Below are 24,707 nucleotides of genomic sequence, written 5' to 3' on the forward strand. Positions count from 1 at the left end.
AGTCTTTAGATTGAAATCTGCAGCAGTGGCAGCAAGAATGGCAACCACTACAGATATAATTGCAAAGTGTCAACACAAATTATATATTATTGGCAAGAGTCATTCCCCCCACCCAAAAAAAATTCATTCCATAAATTAACATTGAAGCAAAATAAACAATGTTCTGTTCTCTCTCTGTTCACTTTCAAACATTTGTTCACAGACAGACAAAATTATTTGTAAATTAGCTCATGTTGATTGCTCTTTGTTTCTCTTTCCTTATAGGACAGTATGTGATGACTGCACATGCTGAAACATGTCACAATAAGGCGAAACAAACACATCATATATTTCTGTGTGAGACAAAGGTCTATCACAAATAAACCATCTGTGCTGGTTAGTACAGTTTCTGTAAGAGGTACCTATTGTACTCCTAAATTGTTGGAAATTTTTCTTCTTGTCCTTAATAATAATAAAGTGTAACCATTTAAAAAAAATTAGATACGCAGTAGTGCCTGTGAACATGATGTTCACAGAAAAGGAACTAGAGGTTGGATACAACACAGGGTATGTTTGTTTTGTGAACAACCAGTTTGATGTAGAAGGGTGTAATGTTATCAGTCAAGTTACAGATAATCAGTGTAACTAAAGAGGCTGCTCAGATCTACTCACAAATATGCTGGGAAATTTTCAACCATCAAAATGGAAGATTTTGTAATATGTTAGCTGTTACAAAAGCTTTAGAAGCACGAATTTGTTTGCAAATCAATTGGTCTCCTGTTGATTCATCCCACATTGGTAGAATTATTTGTGTTGAATTTTTTGCTGTGAAATGCTTCAGTTTACAGACATGTGTCCACAAGTAGCAATTATAATGACATAAATGTGTTCCTTTTTACAGGTCACCTTATAGCACAATGGGGCTACTTGTCAAGTCTCGTGCTTTTCGTATGTCTACGGATAAGCAGGAGACATTGTTGAAGCTGAGTATTTTATCTCTAGCAGCCATTCTATGTAAGTTTTGACAGTATACTCACATTAATTTTGTTTTGATTTTTTTAATTTTGCATTTTTGTGGAAACTTTGCAATGAATTCGTGTTTGTTTTTCATGTTTAAAAGAGCTTCATGTCTGTTTGGAAAATTTAGAGCGATCTGAAAAGATAAACATCCTGTGCCTGTGTGAGCACAACATAACCACAGGGTTAGATAAGTTATGTATGAAAGATTACACTATTGCAGCTTACTCATGAAGAAATAACATGGGGAAAAGAGTTGCTGCATACATTTAAGACAGAAGTGAAGTTCAAAAACACTGAGACTATTAGATTTGTAGTGATCAGCACAAAGACGTGTGCACTTGTGAATTAATGCTGAAGATCCCCACTGGGAAATTTTGAACTATTTATGAGGAATCTGGATTCCTTACTGTGCTGTCCATTGTAGAGCAGGAAACAGTTAACAGTTTGGTCACTTCTGTGTATATTTGCTGAAGGATACTGATAACAAAAATGATCTGGAAACCTTATTTGGGCCCTAAAATTTGATCTCAGTAATTAACTTTCCATGATGGGTGGATAAAGACAGTAGGGCCCTAATCAATATTATTTTCTTTGATGAAGCTCAAAGCAAGAAAATAACTGTTTACTTAATAGCAAATATTGTCTCTGATGATGATGATGCAAAGTTAGCATAAATAACATAGCACCTTCCTGTGTGGATAGTCCTCACTGGAAATCAGTTAGAATAATTAATGACTCCAGGACAAATTTTTTTTTTAAGAATAATTTACGGGCAATAACATGGGATGTAATTTATAATGAATCAAATACTGCCATTAAATTCAATCTATTCCATGATAAATTCATATCATTATTTGAAAATAGCTTTCTGCATAAGCTAATCAGAAAGGACACTAAATCGCCATGTAAAAAAGCATCGATCGCTAGAGGGGTTAAAGTATTATGTGAAAGAAAAAGGGAAATGTATCTCTTGGCAAGAACAAGTAGGTATCCTTCAGTAGTTGCACACTGCTCAAAATTGCTAAGAAAGGTTATTTTTTAAAAATCAATGAACTTGCACCTAATGTCAGAAATCAGTACTTCTGACAACTGACTTAAGGGCACATGGAATATATTGAAACGAGAGCCAGGACAGCTAGCCACAGAATAGGACAACATCACTATTGAACTGAATGAAAGGGCTATAAATGATAGTTACAAGTAGCAAATGTGTTTAAGAATCATTTCTTAAATTTAGTCAAAAGCATAGGCACAAACAGTTCAAGAACAAAATCACAGCAGTATGTTGAAAATGTAACTTAAATTCAGTCACATGAATGTGTCCCCCAGCTTCTTCTTCTGCTATTAAAAAAATTATACATTCTCTCAAAAATGAAAGCTCATCTGGTTTTGATGGTGTTTGCAATAGAACACTAAAAATTTTTTCTCAGGTAGTAAGCCCAGTATTATCAGAAACATGTAATGCATCACTAAATCAAGGCATTTTTCCAGAGAGACTGAAATATTCAGTTGTTAAACCCCTCTTTAGGAAGGGCGAGAAGAGAGATGTCAGTAACTACCAACCTGTTTCACTGCTGACATAATTTTCCAACATTTTTGAGATGATGTATTCTTGGCAACGATAATATCCCCCATAGTTTGGATTTCAGAAGAGATGTTGTACTAAGAATGCCATTTGTATGTTCATTCACCAAATTTTACGAGCATTAACTAATAAAATAGCTCTGGTTGATATTTTCTGCAAAGTATCGAACACATTTTACTGTGTGAATCATAATATTCTCCTAGATAAATTGAGGTTTTATTAAGGTAATTGTATAGTCAGCAAATTGATAATGCCATATCTAACCAAAAGAATGGAGAAAGTTGTACTTGGTAATTCAAGCAATATAGTCCAAGGACATAATTCAGACGGAAGAAATAAGGTCCACTGCTGTTCCTCGTATGTCAACAATCTTCGATATAGTAAACAACAAGCAAAATTAGTTCTTTTTGCAGATGACACTAGTATTGTGATCAATCCAAGCATACGTATAGAAACAGAAGAAATGGTAAACAGAGTTCTTAAAAGTATCATTGACTGGTTTTCTGTGAATATTCTCACCCTCAGTTTTAAGAAGACACAGTGTATTCAGTTCTGCACATCTAGAAGTATTACAACAGTGATAAGTGTAGCACATAATGGAATAATAAATATGGTGGAAACTTCCAAAATTCTCAGGGGTCTATATTGATGAGAATTTAACTTGGAGTTATTAAAACCTCTTAGTACAGTGACATTTGCACTTAGAATTGTTGCAAATCTTGGAGAGGTACAAATCAGTAAGTTGACATATTTAGCATATTTTCATTCAACAATAATGGAATAATGTTCAGGGTAACTCATCTTTAAGGAAGAAAGTGTTCATTGTTCAAAAATGTGCCGTAAGAATAATGTGTGGTGCTCACCCATCATCTTGTACACATCTGTTTAAGGTTGGGCATTCTGACTACTGCTACACAGTATATTTATTTCCTCGCAAAGTTTGTTGTAAATAATCCACTACAGTTCAAAAGGAACAATGAGGAACTTAACTACAATATCAGAAGGGGAAATGACATTAATTACTCCATATTAAGGTTGTCTTTAGCATAAAAAGGAATACACAATGCTGCAACAAAAATTTTTGGTAATTTGCCAAAGTGATATTAACTCATTTTTCTTAAAAAAAGAGGGGGGGGAGAGAGAGAGAGAGAGAGAGAGAGAGAGAGAGAGAGAGAGAAAACTTGGAAATGTTCAGAATGTAACCGTATGTACAAATTAATTTGCAATGTGAATGTCAAATGACTTGTTCCACGACTTTAAGATCTACCGTGCAAAATGGTTCACGCAACATGTAACTAACCAAGCCTTTCACAAGGTGTGTATCTACACATGATCAACTTCCAAAGATAAAAATTTTACATTGTTTCACGTGACTGTCATTTGTTGACATTTTAATTTGGAGGACTGTTAGGGCAGTACCCTAAAAAGCACAGTAGCGGTTGTATTCTGTCTGGAAATTCCTGAAGCTGATGAAACAGTGCACTAATATATCTATTCCTGCTACGTGCTATGTAGTTAAAAGAGGTAAAGCATGTTCTCATTTTGTTTGCTTTGGTGGTGTTTTGTTGTTGACCAGGGATCAAAGTTAAAACTGTTGATTTCTAAATATTTAGCATAAGAAATAGCTTCTGGTCATCAGCTTTCACTACTTTTGATAAAAAGCAGTGGTCAGGATAGTGCAGTAGGCATGAAAATGTCTGAAAACTGTGTCGGTGCTAATGGAGCTGTTACGGTGTAATCTCACTTTTACTGCTGTTTGAAATGCAGATTGTATTGTGTGTCAATAAGAGAGCTGTTTGTTTTCTTTGTTTATCATGTTCCACTATGTCACCATTTAAACCAAATATAAGGGAACACACAAAGAACTTGTATAAGGATTTTAATCTTGGTTCTTTTGGACAGTAGTAGACTGTGCCTCAGCACTGAATTTAATCCTGTTCTCTCTCTCTCTCTCTCTCTCTCTCTCTCTCTCTCTGACACACACACACACACACACACACACACACACACACGTCATCCACACTCAGCTGATACATTGTTACAGAAAGATTCTACTTTGTATGTAGAAAGAAAACCTAATCAATTAGTCTGCTAAACCTGCTCCTTTGGGTTTAAAAAGTAAATATTTGTAGCTAACATGGGTGACATTCCACACAGTATACTCTTTTAGCACAGTATGTGGACTTGTAATATGTTTGTAATTTTAAGTTAATCTAATCTACACAAATGATAGAACATGAAGGCACAATATCACAATATATATGCTAATTTACAGCATCAAAATTTTAAGGTATTGTTCTGTAAAATTGTAATAATTCTGTTTTTACAGCATTTGCAACTAGATTGTTCTCAGTATTGAGGTTTGAAAGTGTCATACATGAGTTTGATCCATATTTCAACTACAGAACAACAAAATATTTAGCTGAGGAAGGCTTTTACAAGTTTCACAATTGGTTTGATGATCGAGCATGGTATCCTCTGGGGAGGATAATTGGAGGTAAGCAATATTAGCCCCTCCGGGCCAACCATTATGGATATTTACTTTTCGGAGGCAATACTGTTTGTGATAGCCTTTATCCTTCTTTTCCAAATCTACAATCTGCTTCAAATCTAGAATAATATCTTGCTGAATTTGTAAATTTTGTTGTGCCCTGCTATTAGGTCTGTCAGTGTTGTGTGTTTCTCAAGATGTCAAGTGAAAATTGCCATGTGAGTTAACAACTAAATGTAAAACTTTATAGTTTTTGTAATAAAATTGGAACCATTAAGGGTAGATTTTACAAACATTTTACTTGAGTTCAGTTTCGACCTTAGTTCAAGAAACTGAACTGTGATCAGGACTAAGTGCCGTTGCATAACACTAAACTTTGACATACTGAAAAAGAATGATCAATGTTGATCTAAATTGGCACAAAACACGCTTGACAACTGCACTATAATCAGCTATTGATACAATTACCACACTTTGACTGCAGCTATTACCCATGCATTGTAAATACAAAGCAACAAAATGGCCTGAAAATAAGTTGCTGTTGACTTCAATTCATAGAATGCACAGACAAATTGTGACTGGAAATGTTTGAAAATTCAGAATGACAATATTAATAAAAGAACCAAGAAAGCATTCACAAATGGCAGGGTGTAATTTTAAGATGCACTTCACACTTGCTGTATTTCATCCCTATGTAATTAATGTACTGTGTAAACTGGGGCAAAAACAGTATCAGTCTTCCATGGTTGTGAAATGCATAAACCTGGAAGTGGTAATTTCATCATGCTTATTGTTATGGAAAATGGGCAGAAGCTAATTACAGGCCTGAAGCCACAATTTATTGTTATTTCCAATGCTATGATGACAATCCGGATTTTATATGCGGTGGTTTGTGTGCATTTTATATGCACAGATAAATTTTTTGAATCAATTTGCTGTGTAAAAGGAATTCATGATATTATTTTTTTATATTCTTATTCATTTCGTGTTTTTAATGTGGATGCAAATAAACACTGAATGTTGCAGTTCATTCAGAACACCAGTAAATGAGTAGATGAATTTTTCATTTGTGTAACCTTATTGCCCGTAGTTGCCTTTGAATTCCTGAAGTTATTTTTGTTCTGTTGTCGCAACTACAAGAAAATGTGTGTTATTTCATCAGATGCATTTCGCGTTATTGAGGTAAAGCATCATGAGTGGTCTGTAATTAAAGATATTTGCAATTTGATTTTTTTTCTTTTTTTGTGTTAAAAGTACTCTCAGAAATGAGTAGAAGACAGTAACTTCATATTAAAATATTGTTCTCATTGATGACAGTGGAAATGAAGACAATAGGAAAGAGCGTTTTCATTGAGTTGGAAAGAATGATAGTGTAACGCAACTGACAGTAATAAGACACATATTTTGAATTAATAATAACTGAAACTCTAATTACAGGCAGATGCACAACACACAAACTTTCGCTCTGCTATAGAACATACATCATCAAAACTGTGTCCCAGAATTAAAAAGAACAGAAAGTGTTCTCCCAGTGCAACATCAAAGCTGCAATAGTAGATTACAGTGCATAGAGAATGAACTTAAAATAAAAACACGGTGGTGCTTGGGAAACATGAAATGAGAATAACAACACTGAAAGTGTATAGAGAAATGAAAGAACTGGAACTGAAAGAAATTAAAAAAAATTGTGCTGTTCAAGCCTTGAGTTTTGAAAGAAGTGTTCCATTTATTATAGCTGCTGTTGAACTTCTTGTACTTAACTTTTCACTGCAAATATTTTTGACACTGCTGCTAAGTGTCTATAAAATGTCGTGAACTAAACATATTAATTAGAAGCTCGCACGGAAAGATATAGGTGTTCATTTTTTCCACGCGCTGTACAAGATTGGAATAATAGAGAATTAATGTGAAGGTGGTTCAATGTACCCTCTGCCAGACAATTAAATGTGATTTGCGGAGTACTGATATAGATGAATCACCTCCAAGAATTGTTACGAGATACGTTATTATCTGCCCTCACTACTCACATAGCTGATAATTTCTTAACCCAACCTTACAGATCAAAAAACAAAAAATAGAGTTTCAGTAGTGTGAAAGTCGTGTATTCAGATATATACATAACATTGTTTGTTTTAATAACAACTTCTTTATTGTTTTTTGACTTGTAGTTGTACGAAACAAAAGCATTGTTTAGTAGTGCCACTGATAATTGCAGCTGAACTAGACACAATCCATGAAATTTTCCCAAAGTTGACCCTACTTAATGGCAATATAATCTTAGACTTATGTGTAACATTGAGCATGATGAGTAATATTAGTTGAGCATGGTGAGTAATATAAGTGAATCACTAAGATTTAATTCACTCAAATGTTATGTATTACAGATGGGACGTAACCTACGTTTACTATAATGACAATATTCTTGAGCATTGAATTTGTTGCTTTACAGAACAAATACTCCATAACCATGACTTCTCCCAGTTGCTACTCCACACGTTCATGGTGGATGTGTACTGACGCATTGGACAATAGATTTTTTTATATAAAACTATTTGTAGGAAGGTTTTGGGTGATAATACTTTCGGTATCAACCAGATCAGTGGTTTCTCTCATGGTTGGCTTTCATCGCACAAGACGTAAATTTTCAGTAACTTCCTGCAAATATCGGTAAAGGATACTTTCTTATACATGTTTATATTCCTTTAAGTTGGATAACATGCCATAGGTGAAGAAAGACCGCCTCTCATTAACTTATAGAAGTTGTTTTGTTATCGGCTTTTGGTGATGAAGTAAAGGCTTCTCAGTCTAGTAATGTAAGAGAGAGAATTAATTGGAAGAATCAAATCTGTCTGTGGCTTATTTAGTTTTAAAACTACTGATGAAAATAGACATTCCTAAGAATTTTATCTGACTAACAACATATTTGAATATGAGACTGTTTAGGAGAAATTCAGATTTCTTCAAATTTTCCCAATGAGGCACATGTTGGAAACTTCCAGCAACAAAAGTTTTTGACATGAAATTTGGAAATTTTATGCATATAATTATTAAAGGTGAGTAATTTTGTGCGCTCTCAGTATGAAATTGTTCCATCCATTTCGGTATTGATTATGCGGCCAATTTTTAATTATTTCTGCCATTCCATATTTCTCGGTCATTTTGGTAATAAACAAAGAGCTTCTACTCTTTTGTGGAATAAACGCTGTATTACGTGGAATAAACGCTGTATTACTTTTGAATACATTGTATGAGTGAACAGTAATCAATGTGTTACAAATATGTGATTTACCACCAGGAGGAGGTTCTTGCTCATTGGTCTGAAGATGACCACAGTAGTGGTCAAAACCAGTCACCGTAATAAATAAATTGTGACCAAGACTGTTTTTGATAGTTAAAGAAAAATGTTGTATTGCTTGTACGTGCCAGTTCTTTCCTTAAAAAACTAATTTTTCTTCTGAAAGTATTTGACATATATTGAACAGCTACATCATACTGCGTGCATGTGAATTTCCTCCTCATCTTACTCAACTGCCTTATTGTGGGAAGATTTAAATAGTAGACTCGCCTTTGTTAAGCCATCCAGATGCTGTTTTGAGGTGTTTTATCAAATCTTTAAAGTGATTGCCATTGTAATTCCTTTGAAAATGACTTGGCAAATTTCCCTTGCATCCTTGTATTTCTAAGCTTGTGCACTGTCTCTAATGACCTCATTGTTGGTGGCATGTTAAAACCTATCTTTGCCTTTTGTATATGTAAGATGATGAAAGAGGTATTTCTTCACAATAGATTTCTTTATGTTGGTAATTAGTCTTATCAACCCTTCAGCGTAGTAATGACATTGTGTTAAAGTATAGTGTAAAAAAAAAAAGTTGCAAATATCCTGGTACTTACAGATGAATTCTGTTTTCATTCTGCCATAGGAACCATATATCCTGGGCTGATGGTGACTTCTGCTGTCCTGTACCACTTAGCTCAGCTAATAAATGTCACCATTGACATAAGGAATGTTTGTGTGTTTCTTGCACCATTCTTCTCAAGTCTTACTACAATAGTCACTTACCTGCTTACAAAGGAACTTAGGGTAAGTAATGCTTGATCTCATGGTTTTTCTAATTAGCAGTGCTGATTTTTTTTTTTTTTTCCCCCATAAGGAAGTTACTCATTGACTAAACAAAAATTAGCTCAGGTGTCACATATCTGTGTTGTTTGTTCCTTTGGCCTCTCAAATTTCATCAAACAATACATATTTAAGAAGCTATAGCCTAAGAATAACAGCAAAGTTACTCTGTTAGCAGTTTGTCGGTTCACGTTTTGTTGTAGATTCATTATAGTGATCGTGTGTGTGTGTGTGTGTGTGTGTGTGTGTGTGAAGGGGGGGGGGGGGGGGGTTCAGACAAGACATCAAGACATCAGACTGGGAATTAATGTATATTGACAGTTAGGTTACATAGTGATTTTATTACACAACTAATACTATAAAAATGACCTTCAGGTGCAAGTACATGACACATGTGGAGAGCTGAAATGTAGAAATCAATGGAAACTATATGTACCTGCAACCTAAGTTAGTAGTTTGTTTCACCTCCATAATGTTGTTAACTTTTTGGCAGTTTCTCAGAATGTTTCCATGTGCTACACAGTGTTGTTACGCATTATGTTAATCTTGTTTTCTCTAATCATTATAAGCATTGGAAAATATGAGAGATTGAATAGAGCATTAAGAATTTAAGCTATATCCTTAAGATATGCAATAACCTAAAATATTACTGTTCGCTTACACTTATATTATTATAAAGTAACTGTGGCAGTTAATTGCCCCAGTTCGGAAATATCGTAGATCCGAGGCTGCTGCGCAGAGGAGTCTGGGTTATAGTGTGGGGAAGTGTGTAGTCTCCATGTGACCCGTGTTTACATTTAGTGATTTTGCTCTTTCCTCTTTGTTTACTGCTCACACATCAAATGAAAACAAAATGAATATCTGTGGTCGGGAGCTATCAAGTGAATTAAAATACATTCACATAATTGCGGAAGGCTGATATACGTTATTAGTTTCAGATTTTATTTTATTTCCACTTTTCTGACAGCCATGCATTAATCGCTTTGTTGAAGAATGAAGTTATTTTTGTTGGTTTTCTAAAGAAATTTGGTTTTTATTAATCTTTTATGCTGATGCAGTGAATCTATTCAAAACAAAGTGTTTAGTTCCACACTATTGGCTAATTTCAGCTGCTCGCTGCATTTTAAGTGCATGTTTTCATCTTCTAGCACGTATGGCATTATGTCATAATAAAGAATCAAAAATGAGTTAAAACAGTACTCCCGAAACCCACACTGAAAAGCTTAATATCAGGTCGAGGCCTACTTCATTGGGAATCTGGACATACGAATGTGCTCTTTAAGTATGCACTTTAAATCTGCCATTTTAGTATGGTTCACAAAATTCCGATGGTCTTGGAGTATTCTCTGATGTCTTTTTTCTTTTATGACATAATGTAAGATCTTTTAATGTTTTACATGTACGAACATACGGGCTTCCTGCGTCATAGCAGCTGCTAAAGTGCGGTGGCGCCTGTTATCTGGCACTCTCTGACGACTACTGAAACGAACCTATTTCTAACAGGTTGCAGGAAAATATTGCGAATGGTTTGAAAAGTGTTACTTTCAGAGTAAATTTCCTTTTACGCAAGTTGAACTATGTGCGAGAATGTACGATGAATTTCTTAAATCACAGAGCGTTTGATGACGAGCCATTTAGAAGTATTTCAATCCCAGAAGATCAGACATTCATGTCGTTATTATGAGCAAATAGTGCTAGGGGAAGCTCTCTTTCCTCTGCGGTAGCCAATTTATTTGTGGGAAAACTCGGAGGACATGTCATTGGACTTGCCTAAAAATTTTACTTACACATTCCTGTGATATATCTTAAAGTGTAACACGCGCAATGTAACATGCTTAAGTTCTCTTGCAGCTTATTAACCTTAGAGACCAATATTATATATGAAAGCTTTGCTTTTCTTGTAGCAACACTATGTATATTAATTTAAAACATTAACCTTACCTTTTTGTGTATCTGCGCTACTTAACATTGGTGTTGCTGTTAGCTGACTACAACAATCGGCTGACAGGATCACGTGATATGAGCTATGACTGGCTTACAAAAGCGCATCGCAATCTCGATTACAATGGTTCGGAAAATAAGATGCGGTGTTGGTGGAACTTGAATTTATACTATCGTTATACGAAAATATGCAGCGTACATGTTGCTGCACATCAAAAATATTTCCAAAAGTTTTCTTCCCTGAGTTCAGTTTTTTAAAGAGCCAGGAAATTCTACGCCCGTGTAAAAAAACATAACCATTCAAAGGATTGATAAGTTTTCCAGTTACGAGGGAAAATATACTGTGAGTAACACGGAAAAAGTGTTTTCACCCGGGAGAAAGTGTATTTTTAACTGGGAAAAATCCGGGAATTTTTTTTTCCTTGTCCACGTATACTCTGTGTGTTGATAATTCACCGCACATGTTTGATTGTTTTATTACAATTTATCTCACTGTGTCGTTAGTTTCCACCATTGTGGAAACTATGGCCAAGGATAAAATCAAAACAGCACTGACAATTACCAAAATGGTAGAGGTATCGCATTTTTCCATGTATTACGCAGGAAGAGGTTACAAACAAAATCAGTTTTACGTCTAGCATACAAGTGGTAGTGCAATGAATTAAAAGAAGTTGAAATTCTCTGGTTGTTCCACGGATGATGTAGGCTACAAGTTCCTATGTTGTGGTACATATTTTAATGAATTGTCATCAGAGGAGCTGGTAGAAGGGAATATTTTTTCACATACATAAGTCTTCTTTTTCAGTGCGAGGGCTAAGTAGCTCTAGACAAATTATTAAATGTTTCACTGTTCATCTGCAGGAAGTTGATGTAATCTTAATGTTCTGAGTGTAACATTTCCGTTAAGTTTTTCACATATATATTTCTCTCTCCTTTTAAACCATTCCCTGGACCAGTGTCTTGTTTTCTTCTTCTTCTTTAAACACAGCGTCAAAGTCGGTACCAGGACTGCTGCTTTGCTTGTGTTTGTTGCCATTCTCATTACTGTCAAAATACTCACATACATGTACAGCATCTGCTTCAAAGTGAGCTGAAACTGACAAACCTTGTTTGTATGTGTATGGACTTTTTTGATAAATCTATGGCTAGATAAGGGCTCATCTGACAAACAGGTTTGCTCATTTATGGAGACCTTTATGAAAAGAACAGATTGCTACTCATCTTATAGTGAAGATGTTGAGTTGCAGGCAGACACAACAACAAGACTGTAGCAAGTGAGATTTTGGACAAAAGGGCTTCATCCACAGTAGACAAAATACACACACACAAGCCACTGAGGCTGGACTGTGAGCAACAGCACCTGGTGGGAGAAGCAGTCTGGGTGGTGGAGGTAAAGAAGAGGCTGGGGTGAGAAGGGGGAGGGATAGCAGGGTGGGGATAGGGGATGATGGCGCCCTGCTTGTGGAAGCATACAGGAATGTGGTGGGGACAAGGTACTGCAGCTAGGTGCAGTATGAGTGTTGGACCGGGAGGGGGGGGGGGGGGGGGGGAAGGAGAAGTATAAAAACTGGATCAATAGGGGGAATAAAAGGTTGTGTACTGCTGGGGGGTGAAGGACAGTGACTAACAAATTTTGATGCTGGAACGGGTACAGGAACATGGGATATATCCTCCCCTTCCCTTCTCCCACTGCACAGCCTTCTAGTCCACCTAAGCACCCAAAGTCTTTTTTATGTCTCTTGTTTTCCTCTCCCTTCCCCCGCCACCGCCCCCACCTCCACCCCTCACCTCCATCTAACTTACAGACTGCACCTAACTGCCCTATTCTGCCCCTTCTGTCTCTGTATGCTCCCACAAGCAGCATCTTACCCAGGGTTGCCACAGGTTCTGGAAATCAGGGAATTTCAAACATTTCAGGGGGGGGGGGGGGGGAACACTGGAAAAATCTTGTTTTCATCTCAGTAGATGAAATGGTTTGTTTACTGAGATGCCATGCATCATTGGTGGCTGTGTGTATCTGAGAACGTGCACCGCTGCCCTACTTCCTCATTCTTATTGCTTCTCTCCTTCCTACCCTCCCCTCGGCTTGCAGGCAGTACTGCCACCACTTCTTGCCGCTAGACTAGCAGCTGCCGAAGAGAGGCAGTGAGGCATGAGGAGTGATTTGTTTCGATCTGATTCTCATAGATTGTGGACGCCGCGGGCGGAGATGGCAGTCATGTGTGCATGAGTTGTGTCTGTGTGGTTGTGTGAATACGTGTGCGCTCTCGTTTTCTGACAAAGGCTGCGGTCAAAAATTAATTGTAAGATGTGATAGTCTTTTCTAGAAGCTTGTCTGCAGCTCAGCGATCATCTTTACAGGGAGTTGCTACCTATACTCGTTAATATTGATTCTCAGAGTGTTTGTGCAAGTTATCTGTTGCATGGATTGATCACCGCACTCTCATCTCGTCAACATGGCATCTATAATGCATGAATAGCTGTCCAAATGAGTGAATTTCTACAATAGACCAAAACTGCAGGCAATTTCTGCTGGTATTTCTAATGGACTGGGCATGCCAATCTGAAGCCCATCAGTCCGTCGAATCAAGTCTCACCGATCTGCCTCCAGGACAGGTCTGCTTGTGTGAGGCGTAATGTGGCAGATAGGATTGATGACATCTTTACCATATAGATTCATGGTGAGACAGACCTTTTAAAATTCCTAAAATCTTTGAATACCTTCTCCCAATTAAATTTCACATGGTCCTATTCCGAATCCCATGCCACTTCCCTTGATGTTGATCTCATCTTTACTGGAGGCCATCTACACACTTCCGTCCATATTAAACCTACCAACAAACAACAGTACCTACATTTTGACAGTTGCCATCCCTTCCATGTCGAACATTCTCTCCCATGCAGCCTTGACATCTGAGGCATACATATTTGTTCGGATGCAGACTCCTTACAGCAATACACCACCATTCTCACCTCAGCCTTGACAGCACATAATTACCCCACCAGCCTAGTTAAAAAGCAGATTTCCTGGGCCATCACGTCCAATGCTGATACTGCTGATCCCTCCACAAAACAGCTTTAGAGCACACCATTGGTGACTCAGTATTATCTTGGTATGGAGAGCATTAATCAGCTACTTTGAAAGGGCCATGACTTCCTAAAATCATACCATGAAATGAGATCCCTTCTGTCTGAAATTTTGCCCACCACACTTAGAATAGCTTTCCGTTGCCCTCCCAATCTCCGCAATATTCTTGTCAGACCCTATACTCCTTCTGCACCCATCTCCCTACCCTATGGCTCCAACTCCTGTGACCATCCCCGCTGCAAGACTTGTCCTATTCACCCTCCTACCACCGCCTATAATAGCCCTGTAACTGGCAAAACATATACTATCAAAGAGAGAGCCACCTGCGAAATGACGAGTCATATACCAGCTATTATGTAAACGCTATTCGGCCTTCTACATCGACATGACTACCACCAAATTATCAATTAGGATGAATGGGCATAGGCAGAAGGTGTGTACTGGCAACACGCAATCTTTTCTCAATATTCTAATGAAGTTACACACTGGAGATAATTGTAAAGATGAAAGACATTGGGAAAAAAGTTAAGTTCCCATACTAAGCTGCTTGTCAAATAGATGCAGTTTGTTGATGAAGGCATTAATCTTATTGTACATGTCAATAACAGCTGACTGTCACATGAAGTGTCATTTTAAGTTACATTATGTTATTTAACTGCCTTGACACATCAGTGAGAAAGGCTGTGTGCATGAAAAAAGAACATGGCATGATTGCAATGCAACGACACCTTTCTTTCTCCACTTGAAATAACAGATAATGATTTTACAAAATTATTTAATTGGGCAGATAAAAAATGTACTCGCCAAGCGGTGGCAGAACACACATGTAAAAGACTGTAGTAATTGGCAAGCTTTCGGAGCCAGTGGCTCCTTTTTCAGGGAGAAAGATTGAAGGAGAAGGAAGAAAGGTTAAGGGAAAGGCCTGGAGAGGTCTAGGGAAAGCGGTAGATTTCTGGAAATTCATCCAGAACCACGGGTCAGGGGAGACTTATTGTATGGGATGAGAAGAAAAGATTGATTGATGGGGACAGCATTGGATGCGATTTGAAAACCTGAGAGCTTTAAGGGTGGAAGACAGGGTAATATGAAAGACAGAGATTACTACTGAAACATCTTGCATGAGTTAATTAGAGTGAAAAGCAAAGGGCATTGTACGTAACAGAGGTGGGAGGGGGGGGGGGGGCGGCGGTGAAAAATAGATAGGAATAACAACGAAAGATGTAGAAAACTAAAACGGAGTGAAGCAAAGAGTAGTTACAGTGAAGAAATGCTGAAATGGAAGAAATTAACACCAACTTGATAGCGTTTAACCCTTTCGCTGTTACAGATATGCCCTCTGAATTCCAAGCTATGTGCAGCTTTGTTGTGGCTGTACTGCTTGCCAAATGCTATTAGTTGAAAAAAAAAAATATTTTTACACATTGTACAATCTGATATCTTTGCTTGATAAAGGACTGAATTTCTTTTCGTTGTTCATAATAGGTATTGGACTGCATCAGATTGAACAAAGATTGCATGAAATTTTAAAGAGTTTGCAGAGGTAAAAATGCATTATGTAAACTTTGCATGTGATTGATTTTAGCAAGGCTTTTTGCACGTGGTAGGAAGCAGAGAGGTATATGATAAATACTCAGTAAACTTTTTATTCGCTAAGATATGGAAGCAGCTCGGCTGCAGTGGTGAGAAGTCGTCAGCTCCGGATACATACAGATGTCGGTAGCAGTGGAGGAAAACCCAAGCGGCACATGTATGTACGTCCACAGCACCTGGGGATGGCAGAGCAGGATGTGTATACGTACCCACATCAGCAAAAGGGTTAATGCAACAGTGTGTGCAGGGTATTGGGTGACATTGTACTCATTAATTGCCCTTGAATGAAGTTCTCAACAATTATTTGAACTCTGTTATGAAGACTTAAATAAAAATTTATGGTACTATAGGGCTTCACTGCTTAATATCTCCACAGGTCTGAAGTGAAGTGCCTAATTACATATATGATGGGGAATTGTTGTAGGAATTTGGTCATGATCTTCCCTTGGCCACTTTGAATTAGTTTCATGTGTGCCTGATTTCAAGGCATAATGAGCCATTTTCAGATACAGCATAACCCGCTTATCTTTGAACCTAAAATGGTCATTGTTCAGTAATCAACATATTTAGTAAGACTTTATACACAATTTCCTTAAGTGAGTTGTTGTATACTGGTATTATTGACTTAATACAATTTCATATTATGTAGTTAAACTAAATACTGAGTACTTGTCAGTAACCAGGAAGAGTGAAGTCTTGTTAACCCACTTCTAAGTTGGGCATTGCTACATGTATCATGGATTCTTTTACGGGGTGATGTATTAGTATCTGTACTACACATTGAGCTTTTCAGTTGAATTGATTTTGTGGAAGATCTTACCTGTTAACTATTTCAGAATGGGGTACATATAGTATGTAAATTTGACTACAAGCACCATGGGTTATAGTGTAACATCTTCCATAAATGACCTGCTTGCTAGTTTGCTGTGGTGTTTGTGTACAAATGCTAGAGCGTTGCTAAGGGAAAGAATCTGCTGGTCATAGCCTATTTCTCTTAAACATCTTTTACAGCTTCACATAGTTTAATTTTCTAATTTCATCTTTCTGCATGCCTTTGTTTCATTTTAATTCTAATGCTTACAGTTCATCATTTGTTGGTAAGCAGTTGAATGATTTCTTCTGTACTCGTCAGAAGACATGATTTCTGATTTAATTGGCTTTAGCTCCAACACATTGCTTTTATTATTATTATTTTTTTGTGTGTGTTTGATCTGTTAAGGAATTGATCCTCCTTTTTTCATATTCTTATGAAGAATTGGTATCTTGGAGAGTAATAAAATCATTACTCAGTTATCAGAATGGGAGATGTAAGTATAATATTGTTAAACACAGCTGTAATGGAAGTGTTAGATCTGTAATGTTGCATCTTCTTTAGACCGTCTGCTTGCTGATTTGCTTTGATGGTTACGCAAAGATGCTACAGCATTGCTGAGATATAATCCACTTGTTTGTTGTTATTCAGACATAGTCTAGTACCTCTCATACAAAAATATTCTGCTGAGTAATGCATAACATCCTGTGGTTTTACCTTTTTCAAATTATTTTTTAAGATGTCTGCTCATACAATATCTGATTTCAGTTTTAGAGTTGAAGTATTATTATTATTATTATTATTATTATTATTATTATTATTATTGTTTGCTTGTGTTGATTGAAAGACTACTTGTTATGTTTTAATTGTCATAACTATAGTGCACTGTCTGCTGCTTTTAATCAGTTTCACAATTTTATCTTTACTTGTTAGAAGACATGATTTCATATTTACTTTTCTTAAATCCCAACCCGTTGCTTTTCCACTTTATTTATGATTGATTAAAAGGATTGAGGTAGAGTAATAACACTATTTTGGTGTCCCTATGTGCTCGCCCCCCGCAACCTACCGTCATCTTTGTCTCTCATTCTGTTTACAACAGGTGGGTCCCCCTCATGTTGGGGTCTGAGGGACATGCCCTTCCTTTACAACCGTACCCAACCTATTGTTTTTTTCCTTACCAAGGAAGGATCTATTAGTTTTGAAAGCTAGGATAGTTTTAGTTTTTGTACATGTGTATTGGCTGTTATGACATTTCTCCCGTAAGTAAGAACTGTTCAGTAATTCTCTCACACTCTTATAGATTTATAGTTTCCCCATAATTTTGTGTTTTAATGAAGTCTCTCTAGCTCTGAGATTAACCCGTCAAGCCAGTAGTCAAAGTATGTACTGAAGTGCTGACAATAGAAACCTAAAACCTCTAAAAGTAGTGAAATGTAGAATAAAGTTCGTTTGAGATCTGTGAATAATCTACAAGATATTGTTTAAAAAGGGGGAGGGACGGAGAGAGAGAGAGAGAGAGAGAGAGAGAGAGAGAGAGAACTAAAAACAAAAATGAGAACAAGAATACTTTTATTATAAAGCCTGCGGAAAGACAGAGGAGGAAACATTTGTAAATTTCAGGTTACTTTTCATGTCAAAATAGCTGGAATTTATGGAGTGTAGCTTCACCGCGTTGTAGGCAACCTCCAAAAATTGCTGTGCCTGAATGGCTCATAGCAAGATATTGCACTTAGAAGATCCTTCCCACAGAGAAGAAGAACAAGCCTACAAATAGGTGCACAGTGTACTGCAAGGGTAAACAAAAGGCAGCATTGTTTTGGAGCAGTGTCTGAGGTATAGGACTTTTGATTGTTTCAGGGTATATCCACTGTATGTTTTAATCATAATGAAGTTATGTAGTTAACAGTTCCTGAAAATTTCATAACTTCTATATAAATAATCCACACACTAGACCAGTTCTCTAAAATGCTGCATACCTGTACCAACTGACTGCGTGAACTACTAAAGGTGGAGCAGGCATGTGCACAGAAACTACCAACTTGAAGGGTTAATAATTCCTTTACTCATTGGTCACAATGGGAGGCATCTTCTTTAGACCATCTTCTTGTTAATTTGCTTATGCTTCAACACTTTCATTTACATGTTAAAAGATTTATTTTACTTGGAGTTAGACGGGGCAACATAGATTATTGAAGCATTCACTTTTTGATAATATCTTTTACTCAGCCTTGTGAACTGATAACCTGGCTAGGATGGAAACAATGTCATGTTTATGCTCTAGAAACAGGGAGGCAGCAACAGTGTACACTCGTGCATTCTTGCAGGTGGAGCACTACCACACGTTACATGTCTGTACGTCAATGCCTTGCATAGCACAACCAATAAATGTCGACGGACACTTCTGTTTGATAACACTCTTCGGTCAATATCACTTTAACAAAATTAAAGTGCAGGATAATATACATAAATCCACATTTAATTTAAACCATTGGCCACTTTAATTCATGTGTCTTTTTTGTAAAATTGTAATGAAGTTTGCCTTTTATGAAACTTAGACTTGTTTGTTCGTGGTAACTTGTTTGTTGAGGCACAATTTAAAAACAGATTTCACACTAAGAACAGTTTTTTCATAAATTCCGTAAATAGGGATTATATTATTCTCTGTGCATTATTAGATTTTGTTTATGTTCTTTCCTAAGATTATTTCCTTAACTTCATTTCAAGAAGATGACTGCAGTTTAGCACTACCAGACTGAAAATGTTCTCACACTTACACATAAGATTTACTCTACACGTTGACAGGCATGTTTCACAAATTCCGTCCCATGGGCTGAATAATAGACTAATGATTAGTCTCTGTAAAACCCATAATGATCATCATCATATACCAGATTGCTATGTTTGCTTTACTTACTCGAGTTTGAAAATTTGAAGCTAACGGTTGTTAAAATTCTTAACTTTGGCATCAAGATACAACATGTACAGAGATAAGACCTTTTCTGCACAAGAAATATGATTTTTTTTCTATAAATTCCTTTAAATCTTTCAGTTATGCGTAATTTAATGAACAACAAACAGCATCTTGAAATACTGGATGGTGGCACTGTTCCCCATAATACGCACTAGACCAATTTTTCAAATCTGTACTCATAACCTGTGACCCAAATCTCTTGATAAGATTTCTGGAACTGATATCATATTTGTGGGACAGATGCAGTTAATGTTTAATAATTTTAGTAAAATTTCTTGTCCTGGTCCTTCTCAGCTTGTGGTGGAAGACTATGTTAGTTCTCTGCTCAAACTAGCAGTGAACCATACAATGCCCAGTATATTTGTTGTATCATCCACACTAACTGCGTAGGAAATACATAGTAATGTGTTGTCAACTTTCATCTGACCTGGTTACTGATGTGGAATCGGACATGGCACTATTTGGGACACCCTATCCTCTAACAGCATCACATTTGAGGCTTAGAGGGATGCCTCCCCATGATTATTTTGTTCTCCCTCTCAATACAATTATGCTTTGTGGTCTTTGTCTTCCCTCACCTTGTGAGGTGAGTCCATCTCAGCCTGGGACTGGATGACCTGTCCCTCCTTTCGAACTTTTCCCATTCTATTTCTCTTTCCTCCCTATGAAAGGACTTAACAGTTCAGAAATCTAGGATTCCCCCCCCCCCCCCCCCCCCTCCTTCTTTTATATGTGCTGTAGACAGTACTTTGAATTTCAACCCCCTGAAGGTAGATACCTCTGTTTCCTTGTAATTTGATCGTTTTTCAAAGTGGATTTTCCTTTTGATACAATGAACCTGGATATTGTGTATGTGACACTTGACAGCAATTACCTTTCGGTAAACTATGTCAGAAGTATATTACGTAGGCATGGCTGACACTGGATGACTGTATTGTTAAATATTTGGAGATATTGTCAGGACTAGACCCAGTACAAGTTATATGTTTAGCATATTAATTCACTAAAAGAATTAATACCATATGAAAGTATATTTCAAAATTTTGTGTGTGTGTGTGTGTGTGTGTGTGTGTGTGTGTGTGTGTGTGTGTGTGTGTGTGTCAGTCAGCCAGGTTGATTACCTCGTAGACCAAGAGGACTCTCGATACAGAAGTTGATCATCCACATTGCCAAAAGTTGTTCTGGAACCTTTGAAACAAAGCTTTGGCAACAGTTGTTGGTGTTTGTTAACTCCATATTTTCTTTTCTTCTTTTTTTTTACAAAAAAGAAAAGAATACTCCTTTTAAACTAAATCAGTACTAAGTACACATTGCATCATAACTACCATGTAGCATGAATACTGAATGTGCCTGCTAAGTTCATTCAAAAACAGAGAAGAGTAATTGTCTTATTATTTTTGTAAGCAGTCACCAGATGTATGTAATGCTCCTTCCATACACTTAGCTTTAAAGTTATCACAAGCTGAAAAACACTAACTGTTTTTTTATTATTGTGAGCTGCTTCTTATGCCATTTTTATCATGCACTATGAAGTGGTGTTTATTACTCCCATGTCAACATTAAAATTGGAATTACTCGTTAGTAATATCAGAGGCGCTTTCAGTAAGTAATACTCACAAAGTTTTTACAGCTATTAAAATACGTAGGAAAATGTCCGTGTAGGTGCTTCAGCTTTGATGTTTCTTCTGCGTGTTTAGAAAGTATCGATCAGTTCGTACAGGTGGCTGGGCTGTAGTGAACCATCAAAATTGTGTATACCACAGAATTCATTAGAAACAACATGCTGTAATTGGTAATGTAAAAAGAGACCATGGGGAAGATTTGTGTGCCGTGTTTGGCACAGATGTAAATGAAAGAAGTACTGTTGAGCGATGCATAAAAAGAATTGAAGCACCAGGAATTGCAGAAACTGAGCTTCATGATAGGCTACCTTTAGGCCATTCCATCACAGCAACTGCTCCCATCATGTTAACTGCATAGATGGCATTACTGTGCAGACTGGCTTATTAAAACTGTACAATTGGCACTACAATTATTGGTGAGCATTGAAATTATGCCTGCAACATGTGAGACTCTTGTTTGGTGGGAAATCCAGGGTGGAATAGCGACAATATTATGAAAAATGATAGATTGCTACTCACCGTATAGAGGAGAGTTTGAGTCACAGACAAGCACAACAAAAATACTCACACAGATCCCACAATTCAAGTAAAAGTCAGTTCATCGGAACTCTTGGAGAAGTTTGAGGTCGCAGGAGAGGCTTTTCTGTCATAGATCATTACAGGTGACTCAACATGCGTGCATCATTTTGAGCCGAACACAAAAAGGCATTCGCTGGAGTGGCACCACTCTCAATCACTGGAAAAAAATAAAGAAGAATAATAATTTTGAGGTAACTCCCTCTACTGGTAATGAAATGATGACAGAATGTGGGGTATTGACAGTGTCATTCTTAGCAATGTATTTCCATAAGGGTTAACTGTTAACACAGAGGCATATGTGAAGACTCTGAACAAACTTGAGAACTGTTTCAAATGTGTTCATTCAGAGAAGAATAAAAAAGAACTATTACTCCAACAACACAATGCATGCCCACATACAAGTATCGCCAATTTGCATTGGACATCATTGCCTTATCCACCCTATAGTCCAGACCTGGCACCCTCGAACTTCCCTAGATGGGATATACGTTGAAAATAAGAGCATGATTCGTGCAGTGAAAACATTGTTACAAGCACTGGACTAGAGGTTTTACCAACAGGCATCACATGGTCTTCCACAATGCTGGTGTAAGCCATATAATGTGGTGGGGACTATGTAGAAAAATAATATATATGAAAGAAATGTTGCTTGTGTACAAATTCTAAGAATAGATAGGTTCTGAGGGGGAAAGAAATGTGGGACGTTATTTATTGAAGAACCCTCATTTTTTAAGTAAATTTTCCTCACATTATATGTATTTGAAAAATATAATAATGTGTGAAAAGGAAAGTTGCTACTCAGCATATAATAGAGATGCTGAGTCACAGTTAGGCACAACAAAAAGACTATCACAAGTAATAGCTTTCGGCCAGTAGGGCCTTTGTCAAAATTAGAAGACACACACACTCGTGCAAATGCAACTCACACACACATGACTGCAGTCACAGGCAACTGAGGCCACACTGTTTTATATTGTTACATTCCATCCCAGATTTTCCATTGTTTGATATATTTGAAAAAGTTGTGAAGTCACTCACAAAACTCATGTTGTCAGCACTGTTGTTGAGAAACTTGATCACATTAACACTTCTTGTTTTGTAGACATAGTTTTGTTTAATTCAGGTTTTTAGGGGTGACACTGGCAGGTATCTCATAGAAAAGATATGGGTACTATGAGAATAACCATGTCCAGAATTGTGGTGATTTATTCATTTTCTCCCTCTTTCCTTTCCTCCTTTTCTGTGTCATTTTAGTCATTTCAGGCTTATTTTTACAGGATTCTGCGTCTGGATTGGTGGCTGCAGCCATGATTTCTATTGTACCTGGCTATATCTCAAGGTCTGTTGCTGGATCATATGATAATGAAGGTTTGTGTAGTGATATTTTTAAAATATTTCAAATTATAATATTGAAACATTTGCATGTAAGGGGAAACATTCCACGTGGGAAAAATATATCTAAAAACAAAGATGATGTGACTTACCAAACAAAAGCGCTGGTGGGTTGATAGACACACAAACAAACATAAACATGCACACAAAATTCTAGCTTGTGCAACCATCGGCTGCTTCGTCAGGAAAGAGGGAAGGAGAGGGAAAGAAGAAAGGATGTGGGTTTTAAGGGAGAGGGTAAGGGGTCATTCCAATCCCGGGAGCGGAAAGACTTACCTTAGGGGGAAAAAAGGGCAGGTATACACTCGCATACACACACATACCCATCCGCACATACAGACACAAGCAGACATTTGTAAAGGCAAAGAGTTTGGGCAGAGATGTCAGTCGAGGCGGAAGTACATAGGCAAAGATGTTGTTGAATGACAGGTGAGGTATGAGCGGCGGCAACTTGAAATTAGCGGAGGTTGAGGCCTGGCGGGTAACGAGAAGAGAGGATATACTGAAGGGCAAGTTCCCATCTCCGGAGTTCTGACAGGTTGGTGTTAGTGGGAAGTATCCAGATAACCCGGACGGTTTAACACTGTGCCAAGATGTGCTGGCCGTGCACCAAGGCATGTTTAGCCACAGGGTGATCCTTATTACCAACAAACACTGTCTGCCTGTGTCCATTCATGCGAATTGACAGTTTGTTGCTGGTCATTCCCACATAGAAAGCTTCACAGTGTAGGCAGGTCAGTTGGTAAATCACGTGGGTGCTTTCACACGTGGCTCTGCCTTTGATCGTGTACACCTTCCGGGTTACAGGACTGGAGTAGGTGGTGGTGGGAGGGTGCATGGGACAGGTTTTACACCAGGGGCGGTTACAAGGGTAGGAGCCAGAGGGTAGGGGAGGTGGTTTGGGGATTTCATAGGGATGAACTCAGAGGTTACGAAGGTTAGGTGGATGGCGGAAAGACACTCTTGGTGGAGTGGGGAGGGTTTCGTGAAGGATGGATCTCATTTCAGGGCAGGATTTGAGGAAGTCGTATCCCTGCTGGAGAGCCACATTCAGAGTCTGATCCAGTCCCGGAAAGTATCCTGTCACAAGTGGGGCACTTTTGGAGTTCTTCTGTGGGAGGTTCTAGGTTTGAGGAGATGAGGAAGTGGCTCTGGTTATTTGCTTCTGTACCAGGTCGGGAGGGTAGTTGCGGGATGCGAAAGCTGTTTTCAGGTTGTTGGTGTAATGGTTCAGGGCTTCCGGACTGGAGCAGGTTCGTTTGCCACGAAGACCTAGGCTGTAGGGAAGGGACCGTTTGGTGTGGAATGGGTGGCAGCTGTCATAATGGAGGTACTGTTGTTTGTTGGCGAGTTTGATGTGGACGGATGTGTGAAGCTGGCCATTGGACAGGTGGAGGTCAACGTCAAGGAAAGTGGCATGGGATTTGGAGTAGGACCAGGTGAATCTGATGGAACCAAAGGAGTTGAGGTTGGAGAGGAAATTCAGGAGTTCTTCTTCACTGTGGGTCCAGATCATGA

At 37.7% G+C, this 24,707-nt stretch overlaps 1 protein-coding gene across 2 annotated transcripts in view; it reads left to right on the forward strand.

Annotated features, from left to right (window-relative positions):
* Window positions 1-24,707, forward strand: part of LOC124593754 (dolichyl-diphosphooligosaccharide--protein glycosyltransferase subunit STT3A) — a 114,449-nt gene that overhangs the window by 10,691 nt on the left and 79,051 nt on the right. Inside the window, exons 2-6 of one of the 2 annotated variants that reach the window (XM_047132090.1) lie at window positions 265-375; window positions 881-993; window positions 4,914-5,081; window positions 8,996-9,156; window positions 23,075-23,165. In XM_047132090.1, coding sequence (XP_046988046.1) covers window positions 897-993; window positions 4,914-5,081; window positions 8,996-9,156; window positions 23,075-23,165 — 517 coding nt within the window. In that variant the 5' untranslated portion in view covers window positions 265-375; window positions 881-896. The remainder of the gene's footprint in view (window positions 1-264; window positions 376-880; window positions 994-4,913; window positions 5,082-8,995; window positions 9,157-23,074; window positions 23,166-24,707) is intronic. The other variant, XM_047132089.1, reaches the window with a different exon arrangement.

This window comes from Schistocerca americana, chromosome 2 (genome assembly GCF_021461395.2).
Source record: "Schistocerca americana isolate TAMUIC-IGC-003095 chromosome 2, iqSchAmer2.1, whole genome shotgun sequence".
NCBI lineage: Eukaryota > Metazoa > Arthropoda > Insecta > Orthoptera > Acrididae > Schistocerca > Schistocerca americana.